We start from the raw sequence: 25,902 nt of genomic DNA, 5'->3' as shown, positions 1-25,902 counted from the left end.
AGGTCACTGAGGTGGTTGAGAAGCTCCTCAGTGGCAAGGCACCGGGGGTGGATGAGATCCGCCCTGAGTACCTCAAGTCTCTGGATGTTGTGGGGCTGTCTTGGTTGACACGCCTCTGCAACATCGCGTGGCGGCTGGGGACAGTGCCTCTGGACTGGCAGACTGGGGTGGTGGTCCCTCTGTTTAAGAAGGGGGACCGGAGGGTGTGTTCCAACTACAGGGGGATCACACTCCTCAGCCTCCCCGGAAAAGTCTATGCCAGGGTACTGGAGAAGAGAATTCGGCCGATAGTCGAACCTCGGATTCAGGAGGAACAATGCGGGTTTCGTCCCGGTCGTGGAACACTGGACCATCTCTATACCCTCACCAGGTTGCTGGAGGGTTCATGGGAGTTTGCCCAACCAGTCCACATGTGCTTTGTGGATCTGGAGAAGGCATTCGACTGTGTCCCTCGTGGTGATCTGTGGGGGGTGCTCTGGGAGTATGGGGTCCGGGGCCCTCTGCTAAGGGCTGTTCGGTCCCTATATGACCGGAGCAGGAGTTTGGTTCGCATTGCCGGCAGTAAGTCAGACTTGTTCCCGGTGCATGTTGGATGCCAAATTCAGTGTTGCCTTATGTAGTGTAGGTGCTTTGGACCCCCAACATGACACACTTACTGTGTGTTTTTGACCTACTAACACAGACCTGGTGTACTTGTGTGAGCACACGTTAATCACTTTTTCCTTTGTGGCAAAAATATGTTTTTATAAAAATATCAGTAAAGTCAAATATTATTTGAGTATTTGGATAAAGCTTGTTATGACATCACAATTCTACACAACATGTGGTGTGGCTTCACAACACACTAAACATTTGCTACATAACCAGTAAAAACTAATCTATGGTAGTGGTGTACAGTATGTAGTATTTGAGAAACTAATAATTAAAACCTCCCTCATGCTTTGGTTTCTTCCAAATGTTCCACTCAATCGTCAATAATCCTCAGCACGCGACCTTGTCACATGACCTTCACTCAAGCTTCTCTCCAGACACAACATCACCTGAATGCTAATTGAACTCAATCATGAGGCTCCCTTTATAACCTGGACTTATCTACTTTATGTCTATTTGCTGATCACCTGACCATCTGCCTGCCTCATTTCACTGATAAACCTTTTACCTAACCCTTTGATTTGCCTTTCATATTGGTTTGAATAAAAACAGAAAGCCTGGCTCTGTGTGTCTCCTTGATGTTTATGTGTACAACGTAGGTGTAAAAAAGTCAGATGCTACATCACATTCGCAAACAAAGGCAATTTCTAAGCTCATTTTCTTCTGAGATGAAAAAAGGCCTGAACACCAACTGTGTGTGTGTGTGTGTGTGTGTGTGTGTGTGTGTGTGTGTGTGTGTGTGTGTGTGTGTCTGTTTAGTGTCTGTTTATCACACATCTGCAGAAACAAGAGGGATAATCAGACTGATCTCACTGATCTGAAATATTTCTGTGTGTGTGTGTGTGTGTGTGTGTGCGTGCGTGTGTGCGTGTGTGTGTGTGTGTGTGTGTGTGTGTGTGTGTGTGTGTGTGTGTGTGTGTGTGTGTGTGTGATAGGGGTAATTACTGCACAGCAAAATCGTCTGGGAGATAAATGGTTACAAAGATCAAAGTCACACAAGACAAAAATACTGTAAATATGGCAGAGTGACGTGTGTGAGATAGAGAGATAGATAGAGAGAGAGAAAGAGGAAGAAAGAGAGAGAGAGAGAGAGAGAGAGAGAGACAGAGAGAGAGAGAGAGAATTGATGTTTACTGAGGGGTGGTACTTAAATAATACAGCTGTCATGTTCATATTTCAGGCAGCGTCTTGTCACTCCTCATAGCGTCTCTCGTGTCCTTTTCAGAGGACAATTCCATCATTCACATCACTTGACAAGCATGAATCTGGCCGTGCGATAAACAATCAAAGTTCTTGCTCTGAATTAAAATGAAACAGAATAAAATCTGTTCACTACACACATACACACGTACATGCTACTATCTAGTACTTGTATGATGGGAATCTCATAGTCAACATAAAGTCTAGCAGCTTGTTCAGAGACTTTGTTCTGTACAACTTCCAGACAAATACATCTTCAGAATCTTTAGAATTTGAACATTATCCACTCTATAATTGCCTTTTCCTAGTCACCCAATCTTTGCAACGTATATTACAAAGATATGTAAAGATCTTATAGAGAAATGATCTTATACATTGTGAATTGAAATGGTTTTGTGAGTCATAGACACTCTAGCTGTGGCCCAAATGACTATACACTATGTACTATGGAGGTGAAGAAGAGGAAGGCCAAGGAGGAAGGTTATGGATGTGGTAAAGGGAAAATATATGTGTGGTTGGTGAGACAGAGAAAGATGCAGGACAGAACAAGATGGAGACTGATAATCCTTCATCTTTGTCTCAATTGAAACGGCAAATTTTATATTTGTATAAGCTGTTACAAAATATTTCTATGATGTCTTGTTCACTGGAGTGTCATGTGCCATCTTGAAGATTATTTCTCATCCAATGCCAGCACATGGTAGCCCCGCCCCTTCCTCTACATATAAAAAAGTTTTAGATTTAGACTTTTAGTCTAACTTTTAGACTCTAATAAAGACTTGATTCTATTTTCTATAAAGCTTTGTAACTAGCAAAGTTATTTTTAGACTAAAATGACCCTGTCATTAACTGTCCTGGATGTTGCTCATTCTCCATGGGCCACATGAGGCAGTATGTGAGAGAAAGAGAGAGAGAGAGAAAAAGAGAGAGAGAGAGAGAGAGAGAGAGAGAGAGAGAGAGAGTTAATGAAATTTGGCAGGCATTTTTTTAACTGTCCATTGATTCAGAGCAACACAGGAAACATGAACACAATCACCACCCTCACTTCCTTCTGATCTACTTCCTGTTATACCCCCAGAGGGGTGGGGCAGTACAGCATTTGGGGGGTGGTGAGCAGAAGGTGTTGGAGTAAGGAGGGTAAACCCATTAAAAAGCATAGAAATTAAGAAAAAAAAACCATGAAACAGGAAACTAGGACTCAATTTGGGCTCAGTTATTTGTGCCTGTCAGTGACACATAGTGTTTAGAATGAGAGAGAATGGACGTTACTCACAGTATAATTATAGACTCAGCCTTTGTTCTTTGAGATTGGGCTGTGATTGTAGAGCTATAACTCTTGCGCTCATAATCAAAGTACAAGATTTGCAAGCACGCACACACACACAGGCACACACATACACACACACACATACACACACACATCAAAAAAGTTCAATCGCTGATTAAATAACTTCCTGTTTAAAATAATTAATGATGTTTCCCTTTCTGATTATTCCATAAGAATTACAGTCCCTGTTTTTCTCTATTCCTACTGGCCCATCACTATACAGCTTGTTATTTATTTTCATTGTCTCTCACGCACATATTATCTTGGAAATTGCCTTTACCTCAGGAATGATTCTGGTAATAATGGGTGCTAATGTATGTGTTCAAATTTAAAGAATTGAATCCTTGATTTATGGCAATCCATTCCACTGATTTGTCAGGTGCGCTGAGAACTCAAGGTATAACTAAAAAACCTCTAAAGAATAACTTAAAAAGAAAGAAATGAAGGTGTTGGAATGCAAAAGTCAAAGTCCAGACCTCAACTATGTTAAACACTGTGGCAAGATCTTAAGAGAGCTTTGCATAATCCAATGTCCTAAAATATCAATGATCTCAAGTAATGTTTAAAGATGAGGGTGCCAAAATTTCTGTGAGATTCATCAATTCCAGCAGAAAATTGATTTCTTGTTATTGATGCTAAAGGTTCTACATAAATAAACTATATGGTGTACAGTGGTGCTTAAAAGTTTGTGAACCCTTTAGAAGGTTCTATACAGTATATTTGCATCAGTATGTTCTTTCACAGGCGAGGCACATAGCACGTTAGCCTCACACCTCCAGGGTTGGGGGTTCGATTCTCACCTCCGCCCTGTGTGTGTGGAGTTTGCATGTTCTCCCCGTGCCTCGGGGGTTTCCTCCTGGTACTCCGGTTTCCACCCCTGGTTCAAAGACATGCATGGTAGGTTGATTGGCATCTCTGGAAAAAATTGTGCGTGAGTGAATGAGAGTGTGTGTGCCCTGCGATGGGTTGGCACTCTGTCCAGGGTGTATCCTGCCTTGATGCCCAATGACGCCTGAGATAGGCACAGGCTCCCCGTGACCTGAGAATAGTTCGGATAAGCGGTAGAAAATGAATGAATGAATGAATGTTCTTTGAGTTTGACTTGGCCATTCAAAACACTAAGTTTATTCTCTTTTAACCAGTGCTTAAAGTCATTGTCTTGCTGCATCGTATTACAGGCCATGACACTACCACCACCAGGTTTCACAGATGAGATAAAGTTCTTATGCTGGACCGCAGTATTTTCCTTTCTCCAAACAAAACGTTTCTTGGTTAAGAATTCAAGGAAGTTCAGCTTTGTCCTCAAAATCATGACCAAGCCGGACTGAGATCCATTAAAAACAAACAGATAGAATTTCGGCCTTGATAAATAAAAACATACATTTCGACATGAATGTAGTAAAAATATAGTACAGTATTATTGGTTTAAATTCATTTGTTCAATAGATGTCAATTCGCAGTGTTCTACATGGTATAAAGTACACTCACACTCCATAAAGCCTGCATGTGCCATTACATTCTTAGAAGTCTCTCAGTTTGAATAATGTTTTTTCAGCACCAAATCCTGCAATACTATAGACGTATACAGTAAAGTCTATAAAACTTCTAAACAGTAAACTGTTTTTTTTTTTATATAAGTCTGCTGCCAGATCCAGCCGTCAAAGCACAACGTGCAAAACACCAACGATTCAGTCTTTTTTCATAAAATATGCAACGGATAACCCTTAGCCATTAGACATTAGTTCTGTACACAGTGTTAATGTTGAAGTGATATATTCAACATATATATATTTGATGAATAATAACTTTTATCTCTTTTAAAAATCAGACTGATTTAATTGTCACAGGCTGTAATTTTATAGTGAATGAAGAACAAGTTCTTATTTAACTTGGCTTCTTTTTTTTGTTTTGTTTATTTTATCAAAAACCCTGCCATATGGTCATGTGGAGACTTTTTATATTTGTATAATACGTGTTTTATATTTGTATTATACGTATTTTTTATATTTTATCTTTATATTTTTTTGTATATCTTTTTTATATTGTTATTACAAGCATAAGCTCTTTATTCAGGACGACTTTGCTTGCTTCAATGTATTTTTTGATCAATTTCTAGGACATAGTTGGAGACTTGACACGAACACACACACACACACACACACCCTCCCCTGCGTGTGCACGTGTATCACGGGTCCTTTGATCCTTTTGTGTTTTTTTGTTTTGAAGGCGCAGTGTGAATTCCTCCTAGCACGTGTTCTAGTGTTGTGATACTGCACAAGTCTTGTGGCGGGGGGGTGGGGGTGGGGGTTGGTCGGCGGGCGATGTAAGGGGTGGTTAAAAGGGTGCACTATAGACGTCAAGAACTAAAATGGCAGGTGCTTGTGCACCTGCAGCCCCCGACACCCCTCCCTCTGATTTAATATGTTAGTATGCGTTTTGAGGCTTAGCTTTCGCTTTTCGAGAGATCCTTTTGCGCTCCTCCTCTAGCAAACACTCGTGGGAGGGGCTGTGTGTGTGTGTGTGTGTGTGTGTGTGTGTGTGTGTGTGTGTGTGCGTGTGCATGCACTTTCTCCTCCTCCTCCTCCTCCTGCTCCTCTTTACTCTACTTGGACTTAGATATTAACCGGCTCGCGTGTTCAGAAGCACGACTAGAAAAGTGCTCCCCTGTCACTTGGGGTTAATTAAAGAGGGTCAGCACAATGACGTCACAACTCCGGATGGTCCTGACCGTGCTGTTTGTGTTTCTGTGTTCTGGTGTGTGTGCGGGTTTTAACTTGGACTCGCGTTTTGCGGTGGTAAAGGAGGGAAACACACCCGGAAGCCTGTTCGGTCTTTCAGTGGCGATGCACCGGCAAACCGTAGGGCGCGAGCGCTACCTGTAAGTACACACTCACTCACTCACTCACTAACACACTAACGCACACTACCTGTAAGTGCTCACACATGCACAGTACAGTATATAGTATACAATGATGCATGTGGTGAATAAAGTGTTAGTTGCAAATAGGTTCATGTCACTTCATGTCTCTTGTCTAGAGTTCTTCAGGAACACTTTTTCCTAAACCAGATTCATTTGCCATAAACCCATTGCATCTCCAACATCTTCCAACACAGGAGGTTGTGAGTTTGAATCATTTTTGTTCCTACTAAAGTTCATTCTGTGCTAAATCTTCAACAGGGTCTGAGACTGTTGGCACTATGTGCATCTGACCAAGTGAACTAGCACGAGGATGTGTTTTTGATACAGACTGCACAGCACGTGTAAATCACTCATGAGGATGCCTGGTAAATGCTGTAAATATAAATTCAGTTCAGTTTTTCAGTTTCAGTTCTGCTCATTTATTGCAGAGTGTTCATTTTTAGTGGAATTGGCATAAGGGTATTTATTGCCACTTTATTAATAGGCTAAGATTGTTAAATTGTAGTTAAAATAAAAATATTCACAAAAACAGTCATGAATTTATTACCTGAATTTCTTCACCCTAAGGAAAGTAATTCCTGTAATTACTGCCCACGGATGACCAGTTTCTGAATCATTTATAAGATGAGTGTGACACAGCAAACACAGCAGACTCTCAGCACTGAGAGGTGTGAGACTTCTAGATAGTGGTGAAATTGATTCTGGGTGATACTGCGGGGCATTTCAACAGACTTTTGCAAGTTCGTGCAGGCCGAGGGAAACATGGCGGTATTTTATCACCTGATTTAATTAATGCACTTAACAATAGGGGAAAAAGACTTTGAAAAGCCATGAGACAGAAGTTTCTTAACCTAATCCATCACCATTATAAATTTAGCTCTCCTCTGAGGTCTTGGCCATGTTAATAGAGATGCTTCTTCCAGTGATGGGAATTAATCATAAGAGGAAAGTTTAAAAATAAGAAATTTCTCTCTTCAGTCTACTGATTAATCTCAAAGTGAGAATAGGTACTACAATGTTCCTCAAGTAGCTAAGAAGGAATGATTATAATCTAAATGGGAGCTACAGTATAGGATCTTCGGTTTGAACCTGTGCTTGGGTTACTGTCTGTCTGTACGTGTACCCATATAGGATTCTTCTGCATGTCAGTAGGTGGACTGGCTGCTCTAAATTGACCCTGGATGTGAAGCACTGTGTAAATCTGTGTGCATGATGCCCTGTGATGGACAATGTGCTACTTTGGACTTAACAATCCATCATTTGCCCCATGATTTGGGGTGATATTTTCAGATGTTCCAGAGATTTCAGCAGCTCCTTTAACGTTGTCGTAGCTCTCTGATAAGCTTGTCCCTTTATGAGCGACGTCCTGTTAATGGTAAAATCATTATGTTGTCCCATTATTTCCACTTGATCTACTTGATGATTGATGATGGGTTTCATCTTCATACTTTATTGTACATCTAACGTTACTGAAATTTGTTTGTACTTCTCTCTTTATTCGAAAATGATTCACCGGTGAGTTCCTTTACATGCTTTTCAAGATCTTTCACGAGTTGGATGATGTTAAGAATGATGTCAAGACCATGTTATGATCATTACTTTTGAACATAAGTCACATAGCAAATTATAAAAAAAGACACCCCACCTCCCCCAACCCCCAATTTCAATTCCAATTTCAATTCAAAGATCCGCCATCATGGATCGTAAAAGCCTGCGATTTGAACAGGTGTGTAAACTTTGGAGGTCCACTGTAGTTAGTGCACAAGCTAAATTAGCTAGTAGCCCTGAAGGCAGGACAGTACATTCTGCTTTGCCTTAGGTGTTTCTTAGGTGTTTCCTTCCTCTGTGACGGTGTTGGTTTGATACAAAACGATGAGTTGAGGTTTGTACGCTAGCACCGAAAGCAGGTCACAGTTCATTTTTTCTAACATTTGTAGTTATCTGGGGCAGATCTTAGATGTAATGCAGAGCTAATGGTGGTCAGTAAAAGGTAAGGGATTAGCAGCAGGATGTTTTTAATAAAAACAAGCGTGTGGCGGTTTCTCTCTTGCTTCCTCTCTCTTTCTCTCTTTCTCTCTTTCTCTGTCTCTCTCTCTCTCTCTTTCTCTCACTCTTTATTCTTTTTCTGTGTGTATATGTGTGTGTGTGTGTTGTTCCAAGGTGTGTCTATGTGAATGATTAAGCTGAACTGCAGGGTGTGGGTTTTATTAATCATTCATCTGAACACTCATAACGAACGCGGCCGTCAGTAACCTGTCCAGTCACCATGGTGAATAGAACATGCCCGCTCTTCTCGTACACAGGAAGTGAAGTCATAACCCTAGCCATAGGACAAAGTTTTATTCAAAACATTTTAATAGTTCTGTACAGTGCAGGTATATGCCATGTTTCTCACACACTATAGATCACTGTATGTGTCTAAAATAAGAACATTTAGAGCCTCTTTCTAAATGGAACACAACCAGAGTGAAGGTATTTGCATCTGTAATATTAATATCATGCTTGATGGATGGGATGTACTATAATGTATGGATCTGTAAATACTTAAACCGATCATAACAAACATTCTTGTGTGTGTTCAATGTAGAGCAGATTTAATGACAAGTTACACACTAAACTTAATGTATTTCTGCACTACAATGTAGTAACATATCTACTATTGGTTAGAGCACCAGGTGTGTGTACTCGCTCGTGTGTGTGTGTTTGGCCCTGAAGCTACATGAACATGATGGTACAAGCAAACTGATATCTCAGTTTGCATTAATGTTTTTCTTTCCAGAAATCCTCAGGCTTTAAAAAATCACAGTGGTTACACACACACACACACACACACACACACACAGTTTCTCATATCATTGGAGGATATGAGTCAGGATAAGACACAATCCAGCTTTGATTGAATAGAAATCAGTTTGGTGTGCATCAGTCTCTATATAGGCTGTGTCCCAAATCTTGGACCAAACAATTTGTCCAAGATTTATACAGTAACTTCTGTATAAAACATCTGTAAAAGTCCTAATCCAGCAGTGTTGTATAAAGTATTAGAAAGCAATACTTGAGTAAAAGTATCCTACTGGAAAAAGACTTTGGTAGAAGTGAAAGTTACCTTTTTAGAATATTACTCAAGTAAAAGTCTTAAAGTATCTGATATTTACTGTACTTAAGTATCAAAAGTCATTTTCTGATATTTAATGTACTTAAGTATTTGAAGTAAAAGTAAAAAGTAAAATTTCAGTGATTTTCTGTAGGCATAAGACCAAGGGCGGTTCTAGGGTTTCATCTTTAGGGGGTTTTAGCCCTCAGTGAGGATTTAAAACAAGAAGAGTTTTATATTATATATTATATGACTACATAGTAAGCCAAAAGTTATGGTATTATTTAAAATGGCAAAAGTGGACACCAAAATTTTATGCATGATGTAATGATGCCAGTCTTGAATCAAATCAGTTCATGTATGTGTGCATTCTCTACAAACAGTGTGTCTAATGAATGCAGTCATTAATAAAAAATATCAATAATAAAGACCAAATCAATAAATGTTATTTTTATTTAGTAACGGATGTTATTGGATTGTTATTTTAATATTTTAATTTGTGCTACAACTCTGGTAATAAGAATAGTGAAATTTCACTGCTTTTGGTTGCCGTATTTGCGGATTTCCGCCGATTAACGTTATAGATAAATGCCTCCAGGACTGCGCGTGCACGCTGCGCAGGAGCAGTGATTCGCCAAACCTCCCTTATTACAGTCGCACACATTTCTTCTGATTTTATTTTGTAGTAACGAGTAACGAAGATGCTTATTGGAAATATAGCGGAGTAAAAGTATACATTTTATCTAGGAAATGTAGTGGAGTAAAAGTGAAAGTTGACATAAATTTAAATAGCGAAGTAAAGTAAAGATACGTGAAATTTCTACTTAAGTACAGTAACGAAGTATTTGTACTCCGTTACATTACAACACTGTAATCCAGACATACAGTATAGTAATGTAAAATAATTTGGTCCAAATCCCTTAACAGTGTGTTCTTGAACAGGCAAATTATTTGTGAAGTCATGGCCTCGTCTCAGATCCTTGTCTTATGTTCTTTAGAGTACTAGCTAATCGAGATGGGGAAGTGCAATGTTTATCAGGCAGAATATCAGTTAACAGTAGATGCGGACGCATCTCAGTTTGCACAGAGTATCATGCTAAATAGTGTTCCACAACGTTCTGCCTGGCAACCTTCATGCTTTTTGTGTAGGAACAGTGTTCACTGGTATGAGCTTTCACTCAAAACATACAGTAAACCAGATTTTCCCATTAGAAATGGAAGATCAACTGACTTATGAATCTTATGACACAATGATTGACAACTAAGTAAGTAAGTTAGCTCACGTTGATTTTCCTGCAACGACATGGCGGCTTCGTGTTCTGTCTTTTTGAGTTGTAAACTAGAGAAACTTTGTCTCTCTTAAAGAATAATAAAACTGCACTTGCCAGAGTATTGAGCAAATTCTGTGGTAGAGAACTCACCATTATGACTACTTACTGGAAACTCCTTCCATAACAATCTACGGTTCAGTGAATAACACTGATTATCTCTTCATCACGGCACCTGTTAGCCGGTGGGATATATTAGGCAGCAAGCAAACATTTTGTCCTCAAATTTGATGTGTTAGAAGCAGGAGAAATGGGCAAGCAAGAATTGAGTGAGTTTGAGAATGGTGAAATTGTGATAGCTAGATGACTATGGATCAGAGCATCTCTAAAACTGCAGCTCTTATGGGGTGTTCCTGGTCTGCACTGGTCAGTATCTATCAAAAGTAGTCCAGGGAAGGAATAGTGGTGAACCGGCGACAAGGTCCTGGGCAGCCAAAGGACATTTGATAATTTGCGGGTGGGCAGCGAAGGCTGGCTTTTGTGGTCCGATTCAACAGGCAAGCTACTGTAGCTCAAATTGCTGAAGAAGTTAATGCTGGTTCTGATGGAAAGGTGTCAGTATACACGGTGCATCACAGGTTGTTGCGTATGGGGCTGCATATCCGCAGACCAGTCCGGGTGCTGACCCCAGTCCACCGCTGAAATCGTCAACAATGGGCATGTGGTGTCCATACCCCGATGGGTCAGGGCTCTTTTAGCAGCAAAATGGGAACCAACACAATATTGGTCATAATGTTATGCCTGATTGGTGTAATGTGAAGTGAAATATTTGACTTGAGCCAACATTAGACAAGAATTACACCTGTATACCTGCTCATAACATCCAATCAGTCAAACACAACAATGTCTATACAGAATGGTGCAAAAAAACACCAGTAACTTTAATAATGTCTTGACAACCGTGATCTCAGGATCTTGAGAACAAGAAGAAGGCCATATTGTTTTCTACTCCTGGTAAATAAGAACATGAATCTGAGTCTAAACTGAGAACAAAAATGTCTTGGGAATGAAAATTACAATTAAAAGATGATTGTTGTTTCTGTTGCTCTCCTGTGCGGGTCAGTGCAGACAGTCAAGCTGCGTCCGATAGACTAGACTGAAAATATGCTGTCTAGTTTTCTTTTTCCTATTTGGAGATGGCAGGTCTGGTAATTAGTAAATAGCATGTGAGCATGTTTAAGGAAGGAAGATGTAGCGCAAATATTTTGTTCCTAAAGTCTCACTAATACGTTAATGATCAAATTATGTTTCTGTTTGTGCTTCTGGTCATGTATTAGCGATTAAGTGAACTAATCTGCCATTTCCTCTTCGCCTGTTACTATGAATGGAAACAGAATGAACAAATTTATTTCCCCACCATAAACACACACACACACACACACACACACACACACACACACATACATGCTTATGTTATTTATCTGTTGGTCTTTTTGGATACGATTGTTCACCACGTGTCAACTCGCTCACTGTGTTTCTTTTATTGGAGGAAAAAATGTCCCCTGATTCCTAGCAGAGGCAGAAAAGAGATTTGTTCGGGAAAATAACAAAAAAGTTGCACAAAAAAGTACATTTTCTTAAGACTTTAACTAGACAGTTTGTGTGTTCGCTTCAACCGGTTCTTAGATTCTTGGATTTGTTCATATGCATATCAAGCCATTTAAACAAGAAGAGACAAAGCCTTCATTTGTCGCTTTAATTAAACATTCTTTGCTTTGCATATACCAGTTTGTATATAAACAGGTATAAATATAGATTAGTGAAGGAAAGCCTGTAGGTTTAAGAGTTTTGTAGTACAAAATGTCAAAATATTTCATGTGAAGGCCTCCAAACACACACACACACACAAACACACACACATCACAATAATAAACTCTCACACTCACTCATTTTCTACCGCTTATCTGAACTATCTCAGGCGTCATCGGGCATCAAGGCAGGATACACCCTGGACGGAGTGCCAACCCATCGCAGGGCACACACACACTCTCATTCACTCACACAATCACACACTACGGACAATTTTCCAATCAACCTACCATGCATGTCTTAATAACTATAATAAATAATAAATTAATAATAACTATAATAAATTTTGTTTTTGTTATATTTATGATATCTTTAATTATTTAATCTTAGGTTATCTTAGATGAATTAATATTGAGTAGCAATCACTAATAATAGACCTTGACGTGTGTGAGTGTGTGTATATGTGTGTATGTGTGTGAGTGTGTGTGTGTGTGTGTATATATACCAAAAAATTCAGATAAAATTTTCTCGCTCTGTGGGACACTTCTGTTCAGTTCAGCATTTAACAACAACAACATAGAAGCGAATACAATAATTGAACTGCTGCTTCCTCTGAGTTTAATACATCACACCTACAGTGCTGCAATAACGATAAGTGAGAAACCAGCCTCTGTTAAGGAAATGTGCATTCCTGTGTGTGTGTGTGTGTGTGTGTGTGTGTGTGTCTGTGTGTGTGGATAACTGACAGAAGCTATTTATTTATTTATTTGATCGTTTGTTTATAGGCAGAGCATTAATCAGCTGCATTAATTATTATGCCAGTACAAGGTCCTTACAAGGATAGTGAGAAAGTGTGTGTATATACTGTATGTGCTTGTGTGTGTGTGTGTGTGTGGGTGTGTGTGTGTGTGTGTGTGTGTGTGTGTGTGTGTGGTCACGTATGTGTGAAACAGATAAGAGGTTCACATGAAAGAAATGCAAAAATTTTACAGGACTGAACGAGTCAACGTCGGTGTGAAGTACAAGATGTAAGACAGTTTTGGGGTTTTTTTGGCCCTAGAATGAACCAATCCAGAGGAAGTGACTCAGTCTGTCTGTGAGTGTGGTTTTTTAAATTTCAGCTAGAACATCCTGCCTTTGATTGTGTCTGTGTGTAAAGTCTGTGACACCTAGAGATGTTACAACTTAATCAGGACACAGCCGCTCATACAGCTCATCATCAGTGAAGGACGAAACACACCAAACCCATTAAACGCAGATAAACTGATATATATATATATATATATATATATATATATATATATATATATATATATATATATATATATATACTGATAAATCTAGTTTATTATGTAGGTATTATCACAGTTTTTTCTTATCATCAGTGAGAAATTCAAGAAGCCTTTAACATCAGGGTAGTCTGATGTGCTGCAACACATTTCAGAGCTTGGGGAATTTTCCCTTACCTGTCTTTTCCGGAATGGGAATCAGCCTGGCAGGTGGTCTAGAGAAAAAAGAGCATTGTATGAGCCAACTGGCAAAAAAAAATGTGAAAAATCTGGGCAACACAATCCTCAGATATTCATTTATTAATTCTTTATCAGAGAGGCAGCACCGCCTATAACAGTCTGTACTCATGTGTATATATGTGTGTGAGGAAAAGGAGTGATAAGGACAGTGAGTGAATGAGTGAGTGAGTGAATGAGTGAATGCTCTTGATTTGGAACACACACATTTGTCTTACTATTCTCATGTATGATGACCGTCCGTTGACATAATTATTATAGTTCCTCCAGGATTTCAAGGCTTTTTTTAATCCAATTTTTTTTTATTGTTCAGTTATATATCTATGTGGTGTCATGTGGTATGTCGTATGGGGTCATGTGGTAGCCTAGTGGTTAAGGTGGTAGGTTACCAATCGGAAGGTTGTGAGTTCGATCCCAGGTAATCCAATTGCCTCTGTTGGGCCCCTGAGCAAGGCCCTTAACCCTGAATTGCTCAGCTGTATAAAAAATGAGATAATGTAAGTCGCTCTGGATATACTGTAAGGGTGTCTGCCAAATGCTGTAAATGTAGTCAGCATCAAGAAGCAAAACAAGAACACAAGGAAATGAGCAATTATTGAATTATTTATCAGTCCTGTTCATTTACATCAATTTCATAAGCTGCCAAAAAATGAACCCATGTTTTTTCAGTTCTCCCTCACTATACAATGTCCCTAACACACTCTCATATGAAGCAATATCAACCATCCCATCAATCCAGTCTTTCAGATCTGGGATTCGGGGCATTTCCAGTTGCATTTCCAGTTTTTTGCTATGTCATGGTTCTGCTGGTAAATTAGAGCCCAACTTCTCCAAGTACTCTCAGAACTTTACACCAAAAACCGTAACCTTTTGGGACATGTCACGAAACCCATGGGGGATCGGTAGCCAGCAGCCCAGGGACGGTGCGTCAGTGCCGTGCAAAGCTCCGTGGCCAGCGCCACGGTGCGAAATGTATTGAAAGTATATAAGTATATCTCTGGAAAATTCTCCGTAGTGTATGATTGCGTGAGTGAATGAGAGTGTGTGTGTGCCATGTGATGGGTTGGCACTCCGTCCAGGGTGTATCCTGCCTTGATGCCCGATGACGCCTGAGATAGGCACAGGCTCCCCTTGACCCGAGGTAGTTCGGATAAGCGGTAGTAAATGAATGAATGAATGAATGAATGAATGAATAATATTAACTACCGGTGCAAATTATTAGAACATTGTTACAGTGCATTTTGAAGAAGGTTTGTCTTATTTAAACCTCAGATATTTAGTTTGGTTTGCTCTTAATTGTTGACGTGAGAGGTATCACCCTGGTGACAGCCAAAAACTCTCTGAGGCCTTTAGAAAGAAGATCTTTGTTGCTTATGAGTCTGGTAAGGAATATAAAAAGATCTCAAAAGAATTTGTAATCAGCCATTCAACTGTCAGAAAATCATTTACAAGTGGAGAACATTTAAAATAAATAGCAACGTGGCCAACTCAGGCCATCCAAGCAAATTCACCCCAAGAGCAGACTGTAAGATGCTTAAAGAAGTAAGCCAAAAACCCTAAAATATCATCAAGGGACCTACATCAGTCTCTTGCTACAGTTTATGTCAGTGTATTTACCAGAAAGAGACTGACAGCTTTAATTATCATGAGAGGTGTGTAAGGAGGAAACCTTTGCTGTCTAAGAAAAACACGAGGGCAAGATTGAAGTTTGCCAAAGAACCCAGAGACAAAGTCAAACACGTCTGGAATATTGTGCTTTGGACGGATAAGTCTAAAATTTAATTATTTGGAAAAAAAAAAAATAACAGAGGGCATTTTTGATAATAAACCAAATACACCATTTCAGCAAAAGAACCTCATACTAACTGTGAAACATAGAGGTTGTTATAGTGTTATAGTTTGGAGATGCTTTGCTGCAGCACTGACCTGACCAGCTCACCATCATAGAATCCACTGTGAATTCTACATTGTACCAGAAGTTGGACCATGTGAGACCATCTGTAAAAACATTTAAGCTGAAGTCGAACGGGACCTTGCAACATGACAAAAACATACCAGTAAATCCACCAAGCACTGGCTGATAAGTTAAAAATGGAGAACTCTGGAATGGCCAAGTCAAAACCCAGATTTTATTGAGATCCTGTGTGGTGATTTGAAACAGACTGTACATGCAAGAAACCCCTAAAAAATCACACAGCTGAAAGAATTCTGCATTGAGGAGTGGGAGAAACGTTCATCCAGTCAATGTCAGAAACTGGTAGATGGCTACAAGAAACGTCTCGTTGAGGTTATTTCAGCCTAAAGGGGAAATACTAGCTATTTGGACATAGGGTGTCCTAGCTTTTCTTTTGTTTAATAAGTGAAAAGTGTTTTTTGTTGTTGTTTACAAGCAATTACATCACTTTCTTCTACAGGTACAAATTAAAACAAGATCAGAAATTGACATGTTGACTTTTCTTAATAAAGAACTTAATATTTAATTGGGTGTCCTAAACTTTTCACATGACTGTGTATTTATAAATTCTTTATTAGGCTTTGATTGCGTAAACCAGAAGCCCCTGTAAATGAGTTATTTCCAAAGAAACAATAATGCACACCAATATAAGCCTGTGATTGGTGCTACAGCTGGAAATATTATCAGAATTGTCTACATCTTCTGACCAATCAGATACAAGAAGTCAGCATCGTTGTGATATGAAGCAATTGAACGTTACTGCTATATGAATACTGATTGTGAGAGAATGTGTGTGTGTGTGTTCATGTGTATTCATGCTGTGCTGTAGAATCATTAGAGGGTTGTGTATACAGGTTATCTGCTCAAATCTGTGTATGCTGTGTTTTATTCCTCTCTACTTGCCTCGACATGACTGTGGTTAATCTGCTTCAAATCACTCTTTTGTGTTTCTGCTTTCTCTCACTTTCTCTCTCTCTCTCTCTCTCTCTCTCTCTCTCTCTCTCTCTGCCTTTAGCGATGTTTACTGAAAGGGCAGGGCTGATGAGTACACTTTTATGAAAGGTTATTTGAGAAGAAATGTCACTGTGGAGTTTTAGGTTAATTAATGCATTCTGGTACGTTCCAATAGTCTAACCAAAGTAGCTTCCTTGTCCTTGTCCCTGTGGCCTTCATAAATGTCATTCCATTATGCTTCAGTGAGCATAAACATTAAGCATACGCACACCATGTTTTAGTATTTATTTGTTTTCAAAATGGTTAAGTTATTCATTCATTCATTCATTCATTCATTCATTCATTTTTAGTAACCAATTTATAGTGCTCAAGGTTGCAGTGGATCCAAAGCCTATCCAAGGAACCCTGGGTATTGTCTGCTCTGAATATTTTTATTTGGCACAAAATTTATGAAAGATGCACAAACACAACCCTCCTATTTTGAGGGATTAACCCCTGAGTGGCTAGGTTTGTTCCCTGCTCCGGAATCAAACCTAGGCCACAGCATTGAGAGTGCAGGATCCTGCTGCTAGACCACCTGAGACACTTCTGTGTTAATGAGAAGAATCCATAATTCCTTCATTAGTCCATTATGTTTCTTCCATGCATGGTGAACAGAATTATAGACTCACCTTTTCTTGACATTTGTTCAAAAGTAAATGGAAAGACAGGTGTCCTTATGTTCGTTTCTGAATGGGACAGACCTTATCTGCTCTACCTACTGTAGGCAGCCTTCTTCAGCATGGAACTCAGAATGAGTGAATTGTATTAATTGGTAAAATGCTATTAATAATCCTGTCAAAACAATGTACAAATTAGAGCTCAGATGAACCTGGAGTGACGAATAGGTCACATGTTTGGGGCAAGTTTACAACAAGCAGTGGGTTGAAACTTGTGGTTAGTGAAGACAGGACTCAAGTGCGTAGATTAAGAGTGTGCTATTATGGGAAATTCCAAGAATTGTAGTCAATGTCAATGGTAACTAACTAAAGAAAACAGGCAAGGGCCAAAACCAGAAAGTACTACAAGAAACAAACAACAGGGAACACAGAAGTCTAAGACTAAAGGTTGGACTTAACAGGAAAAAACTGATGGTATGCCTTTAGAAAGAGAAACAGAAAAAAATGTGAACACATTAAGGTAGCCATCCAATAACAAAACAGGAGCAGAGACAAGACTAGAACGGAAACTAAAGTCTGGATGGGATGAAATTGGAATTGTATGATTTGTGTTTGCCTAGACTGAGGATCAACATAAGTCTGAGCTTCTTCATTAAAGGCAGGGTCTCCGATTTTTAAGAAATGCTTCAGAAAACTGAGTCGGGCCGAATAATAAACAGAAATCAAAACAAACGTGTAGCCAGTGAGCAGAAAGGGGCGGGGCTTGTCAATATGCGGCGGAGAAAGTGTTCAGTGCGCATGTGTGACATTAGCAGAAAGCGGTTTTAACATTGACATGGAGGATAAAAACAAAGAAAGAAAGCGAAGAAAGGCTTACGATAAGGCAAGAAGTAGGACGTGTTAATATAGATCAGCTTTCCTGCGCTGGAGAGAACTGAAGGAGCGGGAAGTTGGTCACATATTCACAGATTGGAGTTTCCCGAGTCAATAACTCCTGAGCTAAACGCTGTTACTACACAAATAACACCTCTTTTCTATCGTAGTAATGTAGAGACGAAGCTACAACCGTGTTTTGTGTAGTAACAGTGTTTAGTTCAGGAGTTATTGACTCGGGAAGTTCAACTTTACTTAAGACACCGAGGCGCTTTTTTCCTTCTCGATAGGTGAGTAACGTTGGTTTTGCTTTGTTTCACAGAGCTAATATATGCCGTACTTTGCATGATTATGGCCACGTTCACACTGCAGGTAAAAGTGGCCCAAATCTGATTTTTTGGAGTCAAGTGACCAGGTCAGACCTCTTCAGGAGTAGTGTGAACACTCAAATCTAGCCCAGATCTGATTTTTTCAAATCAGATTCAGACCACTTCCACATGTGGTCCTGAATCAGACCCAAATCTGTTTTTTTCCAATGTGGCCGCAGTGTGAACAACCAAGCCGGATTTGATGCGACTTTTACGTCAATCTACATCGACATTCGTCACAATTATGCGCCGCGAGTACGCACACAAACGTGACTATGCCTACAAAATGGATCAAATAATCAAAAGTTGTCCTCGACATTTGAAAGTTTTTAAAACACTGCGTCTCTGTGCTGCCATTATTATTTAGAAATAAAAGCGAAAGTGCTTACTTCCTCCATAACCTCGCCAACTTTAGCGCAACGGCGTGCTGCGTGTGACATCATTGTTATTGTTCGTTTGCGCATGCGGGTCAGTTCGAAACAGCAAATAGTTCACACTGGTATCTGATATAGGCCACATTTTAAAAGGTAATGTGAACAGCCAAACAAAAAATAATCAGATATGAGCAAAATATCCGAATTGAGCATTAAGACTTGCAGTGTGAACGCGGCTTATGCTTGTGTGTCATTTTTGCTTGTTTATCTGCAATCGTATTGTTTTCCCTTCAAATATGATAGACACATTTCTTTCTATTATTTGCCTGGGTTACGTATGTATGTGTGGGTGGAGCTTTCAATACAGGGGTGGGACCCATTTGGGTTGGGGTGTGTTTGTTCTGGTGATTTCAAATGTAGACATTGGCTTTCAAAAATCGGAGACCCTGCCTTTAAGTTTCTATACAGGTAACATGAATTGAGTGACCTGATCTATAGCTCTAACTTTGAGGATACTTGGTTGAAAAATGTAGCTTGGAAAACAGTAAAATGACCACTTTGGTATTGATTGTCATATGTTAGAGAGGTGGGATCAAGCACAGAATGTATAGACATAAACTTACCAACTGAAGGGATGTTGTCATAGAAAATATGAGAATGACACATATCTGGGTGTCCCAATGTTGCTTTCAAATGAACCTACAGGATAATTGAACCGTATACCCAAGGGTTGGAATTGGGTCCTCATTGGAATGTCCAGCTCATTATTTTGGTTTTGACAACACCTGAATTTTGACTTTGACACCAAATACATGTTAATAGATGAATGTCCATATCCATGCTTGTGTTTTACAATTACATAAGACCCCCTGTGTACAGCTGATAATTGTCAGGGATCAGCCCGGACTTCTGGCCATGTGCTTTTGTTATTGTTGTTGTCACGTGTCTGCCCCGCCTTCATCTGTTCCTCCCTGTCTCCACACCTGTTCCTAATTGTATCTGATTGTCTTTCGTATTTAAGTGTGCCGCGTTGCCGATGGCAGCGCGAATCATTAGTTGTGTGTGTGGTCACGTCTAGTCATGTTAACCGTTGTTAAGTGTCGTCGCGTATTTTACCGTGTTGTCTTTATTGTTTATTAAACCCCTGTCATTTGAAGCTATCCTGCGTATGGATCTGTCTCCCTCCTACCCAGACTGTGACAATAATGTACAGCATTCAGTCTTATCTATAGAGAGATCAGGAGATCTTTAGCCGTGTTTGTTGGCTTGTATCCTGGCGTTGTTATGTCTATTGGCTGCCTGTCTTGAAAATAAATGTATCCGAACCTCATTCCATTCTCTTTAGCAATGCATTTGAGTCAATATATCACACAATGTTTGATTAGCAAACAAAACATGTTTTTGATACCTTGTGGAGCTCTACTCAGTATTGCAGATGATGAAGACAACAAAGCCTGGCATACGTTCCAGGCTAAGGAAAAATAAAATTCCTGCTTATTAGTATGGGATGAAGCTCCTGCTTTAACATGTTTGAACACAGTTTGGTAAGAAATAATAAAACTGTGAAATCAGTGTTCCTGGTCACTTCTGCTCTCCAGACCTGCCTAATTCATTCTGAGGCCATGCTTAAAAATATTTTGGTTTGCAGTAACAGTAAAAAAAAAAAAAAAAAAGGGTCGTAGGTAGGTCTATATTTTTTTTTCAAGTTTCAATGTAAAAAAAAAAAAAGTACAATTTTGGTGATTTTGATTACGTAGGTATGAATTTAAACAAATTAGCATATCGTGACATCACTGACTGGGTCTTCAACCCGTGCCTTCGGTCGCACACCATTCACATTTCTGTTGTAAAAAGAGAAACATTGTGCAGACGTATTATTTGCTGTTATGCGTGTGTGTCCGAAGCTGCAGTTGCTGTGTGACGCGTTCCAAAAAACGCGCTCCGAGGTGAAAGCTGTTAAAATCAATTTCCTATTTTCGTTTTCGAAACTTGTGTTGATTGGTCTAATCGATTCGTTCAGTAGATTTTTGAACAATAGAATTTGTATTAGTTGATTGAAGAGTAAAAAAAAAATTGGTCGGTCTTAACTCAAATTTACAACCTGCAAGTCGGTCAGACTTAAAGCAAAAAAAAAAATTTGAGTCGGTCCTAAATTGACAGGGTCGGTCGGGTTATGGCAAACAAGAATATTTTTTTGCTCATACTCATAAGTTGCTCAAAAGCTCCTTGTTATACAAAAGCACTTAACTATATAGTTGGAAGAAGGTGTCACCCTGATGAGGTTGAGGTTGAGGTTTTCTTTGGAGTCTAGTTTCTTTCAAGATTTCTTACTCATATATTTTCAGGGATTTTTTTTTCTTACCACTGTTGCCTCTAGCTTGCTAATTAGGGATAAATTTAAATTTAATATATAACGTTTATCATTTTTATTCAGAATTTTTATTTTCCTATAAAGCTGCTTTGCAGCAATGTCCATTGAATAAAAGAGTGGGGTAAAACAGGTCTAGACACAAGTCGGGTTATTCTCACAGTGTAGGTATATTTGTGGTACTCTGATGGGTCTGAGAATAACAAATCTTCCATATGTCGGTTCCTCCAAAGCTAACTAGGCCACCAACAGCTCACATTTCCACATATCACACATCAGTTCTTTCAGATGATGACAATGCACAGAGTTAGCGTCCTGCTGACCTCCCACTCCAATGTCTGGCCCAGTATTCAGTAGGTGGATTACTGAAAATAAAAAACATGTCAAGAGTAGACGTAGACTTGGATGTGACAGATAGACTTCATTAGTGTTGAAGGGAAAGCTTGTTGTTTATTTGCTTTCCTCACACAGAATTACATCATACATCTAACTCAACAGAAGCCAGAAAGTGGGATGTCTTTTACTTCTCCTTCACTCTGGTCCTCCTCTCCTGCTCCACATGTCTCTTTCTCTCCTCTCCTCTACTTCTACATGTCTGCGTTTCTGTGTTTGTCCTCTGTGTCTTTGTCAGCTCTAAGTGATCAAAGTGTGAGCTGAATATCAATCAGTGTGAAATACAAGAGTAAGCAGGTGTCAAGAGTGATACTGAAGAGAAGACAATCAGAGAGACCAGACTGATAGACAGACTATCAGGAAGACAGACAGCTACGTTACACATTTCCCCTTAAGTTTGCAGTGCGGTTTTAAGCGTGATGAGTGCTAGTTCCTCTTTTGTTTAGTTTTCTGCTTCTGTCATATCATTGGTATATTGTGCTACTGTATTCTAATGTTGCCTGTCTGTAATTCGACCGATGCCTAAATGACTTTTATTTGTAGCTCGCCTTCATGCTACAAATAAAACTTTGTTTCTCAAAACATTCTTTTTTGAACGTTTGTCCACTTTGTGCCTCTCATGATCATTTACAATTAGCCTGCTTTAACAAGGCTTCCATCTTCCTGAATTGACCAGAGAGCAAGTTAGCTGATTTAAAATGATCCATGATAACAGCAGCATGAGCATTGAATCGTATATATATATATGATTATGTGCACATGCCTAATCCTAAACTATGAATAATCCTATCAGAGCAGAAACATCTTATCAGAAACACAGACAATAGTATTAGTAGTAACTTGTTTTTAAATACAGCTGATATGAATCAGACTGAATCACACAAAGCTAGAATTCTTAGCATTACTAGAAGTCGCTCCAGCCAGATGTTTCACTAATCTTTCTAAACATGTCTAAGCGAGTGAAAGCTAGCTAATAGATTAGCAACATTGGCATGATTTATACACTTAACAGCTTAACAACTTTGCGTGTAGTTTGTTTACTAATTAGGGAGACTTTAAAGAGACAAAGTGACCATCTTTAAGATTCTGAAGCTTATGGCCAGAAAAGTGTTAAAAAAAAAAAAAAAAAAAAGGAAACTAAAACCAAATCATTCTGTGAGTTCAGTGGAATCTTTAGCTTGAGGAGAGTGAGGGAGTGGTGTGTGTGTGTGTGTGTGTGTGTGTGTGTGTGTGTGTGTGTGTGTGTGTGAGAGAGAGATCACACGTGCTTTTGTCTGCACATGCACAGGCACACTCAGAAAAGCACATGCTGTTAAACATGTCATGCTTCATTGCAAATTCCAACTGAGCACAAGAGGAAAGGTGATAAAAAATGAGAAGATTCCGTCTATGTTAACATTGTTTGCTAAATAAAAAAGTCTGTATAGGGAAATATTCCTATACTCATTTGAGGAGGGACTGTGGTTTTCTGGGCATAGTCATTTACGTATAATCAACTTTTACCTCAGTAACACTTCATCAGAAATTTTTTCCAATTAGCCACGCTAATATTTGATATCAATAGTATGTAAATACTTTTAGCAGAGTTTAATATCCATTACAGTATATTTCATCCACTGACGTATAACAAAAGATTGTCATTAATTGTGATGAGTTCGTTTTATTTTTTCATTTGTTATAGATTGCTGGTTGGCGCACCAGAGGAGAAAGCCGAGTCTAAGTTGCGGGCTAATCGGACAGGAGACATGTACTCTTGTCCAATCACTACAGACCCTAAAGACTGCATACGGGCAAACCTGATCAGCTCAGGTAAAGTCTGCAGGCACCTTAATCCCCACTCTAATTTTGCTTAACCAAACTGATATTTTCATTTATTATAATAACCAGAGTTAACAACAGCAATAAAAATAGCTTGGCTAAGACAGCAATAAGCAGGTGTTATATTTTCTGCAAACTTCCTTTGAATTTTCATCAAATTTAGCATAACATACAGTTTGCTACTAATACTGAGAATAACACTGAGAATAAAAGTAGACTAAATGATTGTGTGTGTGTGTGTGTGTGTGTGTGTGTAGACACTGTTGATCCGGAAGATGTTATAGAGGGAATGTGGCTCGGAGTCTCAGTAGTCAGTCAAGGTTCACAAAAAGGCAGAGTGATGGTGAGTGTTTCTACACGTACTGTACAAGCTGCTTCATTCCCTAATCAAGACTGATGCTTGTATGTGTCTATTTGTCGTTAACTTGTGTATTAACTTGGTGTATCATAGAAACCATGGTTACTATTGCATAGTATATATTTAAAACTATTTAAAATTTCTAAGCACTGCATCAATTGCATCACGAGCATGGGAATTATTGTGTGTGTGTGTGTGTGTGTGTGTGTGTGTGTGTGTGTGTGTGTGTGTGTGTGTGTGTGTGTGTGTGTGTGTATTTTGGGGCTTTTGCTCTTCTACCCCTCTGAAGCATTATGTTTCAAGTGTCACACTTGCACCACTGGTTGCATTCAGGTTGCGGAAGTAACATAATATGGTAATATGATTATAAGAGTAAGCACACATTTAGAGATAAAAGAAACATTTAATATTTGTTACAATATGTGTTATGAGTAATATGACAGGCATCAGCAATACAGTTATTTGTACCATTAAACGTACCATTAAACACAGCATCAACAATTTAAGTGGAACTTTTAAACATGCTCACAACAGCACTGTATTTGGGTCAACATACCAGAGGAAAATATATTGGACAAAAACAGCAACTAAGCATGTTTCTTCTAACGTGGTGTACATCGGAGAGTCAGAGTTTGGTTAAAATAAGGAACTGCTGAAGAAGATCAAATCTTCATGTGTAAGTACTACAGATAAATTGACAACGTTTGCAGATTGTCGAGTTGTTGAAGTTGGGGAACTGGGTACGCCCTGCTTAAGTTCTTTGCTAGGAATATGTCTAAATATCTAGTTAGCCGACATACAAATTCACTCAGTTTCAGAATCTGCGTCATCATGATCAGTGTGTTCAGAACCTATTCGATGAACACTGGATAAAAATCAGGAATTACATCCCAATCCATGTATGTGCCAAATGGTTGTGACACAGTTTTGTTTTAGGCATGTGGTCATCGCTACAGCAGGACAATGGACAATGGTGTGAACCTGCGCATGATCGGGAAGTGTTATATCCGGGGGAACGACCTGAGGTATAACGACAGTGATAGCCAGTGGCAGTACCGCCAGGAAGTGTGTTCCCCAAATGGAAACCACTTCATGGAGGGGATGTGTAATATGGGCATCTCTGCTACCATGACAGAAACCGAGGTGATCGCCGGAGCTCCGGGCTGCTACAACTGGCAAGGTCACAAATACACACATAGTCCAACAGACACCCAAATATTGTTAATGAATATTCATGAACATATTGGGATATGTTATGGGATAAGAACAGCAAGAACATTGATTGTTATTTGGTGATTTTGACTCTGATTGGTTGTAACGTTTTGCTCAATTTGCTTGTTCTAAGATGTTACCATGTCTATTAGAACGACATACACAGTGACCTACTGTAGCATTGGTCATTTCATTTCATCCCAATGTTTCAAATCATTTGATTAATTTCTCCAAAATTATTTGTTCAGATTCATTTGGTTTAGTAACCATTCGTTGTTGTTTTAAAATGTATTAAAAATGTCTACAAATGTACAGAGACTATTTTTTCCACAAATGACAACATGTTATATACGTGTTGTTGTTATATATAACATGTTGATATGTTATATTTTCCCATATTTTGAACTGTTGAGTTAGAAGAAACTTTCAGTTGATGTCATATTTAATGTGTAAGACAATCACCAGTCATTACAAATTCTTAAAATGGATAAAGTGCTTCATAGCATTTCTCTGACTTCTTCTCTTCTTGTTGAACCACTAAGACTCACATCTGAACTGAATGAACGACGTGTCTCTTTCATCGATTTGTTCATGACAGACAAATACCAGTTCAATCATATTGTTCATGAACCAGTTCCTTTAGTTCATACTGAACCAGATGTTCTAGTTCATTCAGAATCAGTATCGCTTTCGTTCAGACTCAACACCAAGTCTTGTTCTTTAAGGGTTCTTTATCAATACATACAATGACATTTACGTTGGTTAGAAGTCACGTC

At 39.1% G+C, this 25,902-nt stretch overlaps 1 protein-coding gene across 1 annotated transcript in view; it reads left to right on the top strand.

The window, feature by feature from the left end:
- The first annotated feature begins 5,776 nt into the window (after window positions 1-5,776).
- The window catches only part of itga3a (integrin, alpha 3a), a 45,665-nt gene continuing 25,539 nt past the window's right edge, over window positions 5,777-25,902 (top strand). The window contains exons 1-4 of the mRNA XM_060891963.1: window positions 5,777-6,056; window positions 23,420-23,547; window positions 23,814-23,899; window positions 24,851-25,094. Of these exons, the coding sequence (XP_060747946.1) occupies window positions 5,878-6,056; window positions 23,420-23,547; window positions 23,814-23,899; window positions 24,851-25,094 (637 nt within the window). The 5' untranslated portion in view covers window positions 5,777-5,877. The remainder of the gene's footprint in view (window positions 6,057-23,419; window positions 23,548-23,813; window positions 23,900-24,850; window positions 25,095-25,902) is intronic.

The sequence above is a fragment of the Tachysurus vachellii genome, chromosome 18 (assembly GCF_030014155.1).
Source record: "Tachysurus vachellii isolate PV-2020 chromosome 18, HZAU_Pvac_v1, whole genome shotgun sequence".
Classification (NCBI taxonomy): Eukaryota; Metazoa; Chordata; class Actinopteri; order Siluriformes; family Bagridae; genus Tachysurus; species Tachysurus vachellii.
Note: the sequence above shows the minus strand (reverse complement) of the source record. Positions and strands in the feature narration are given on the sequence as shown.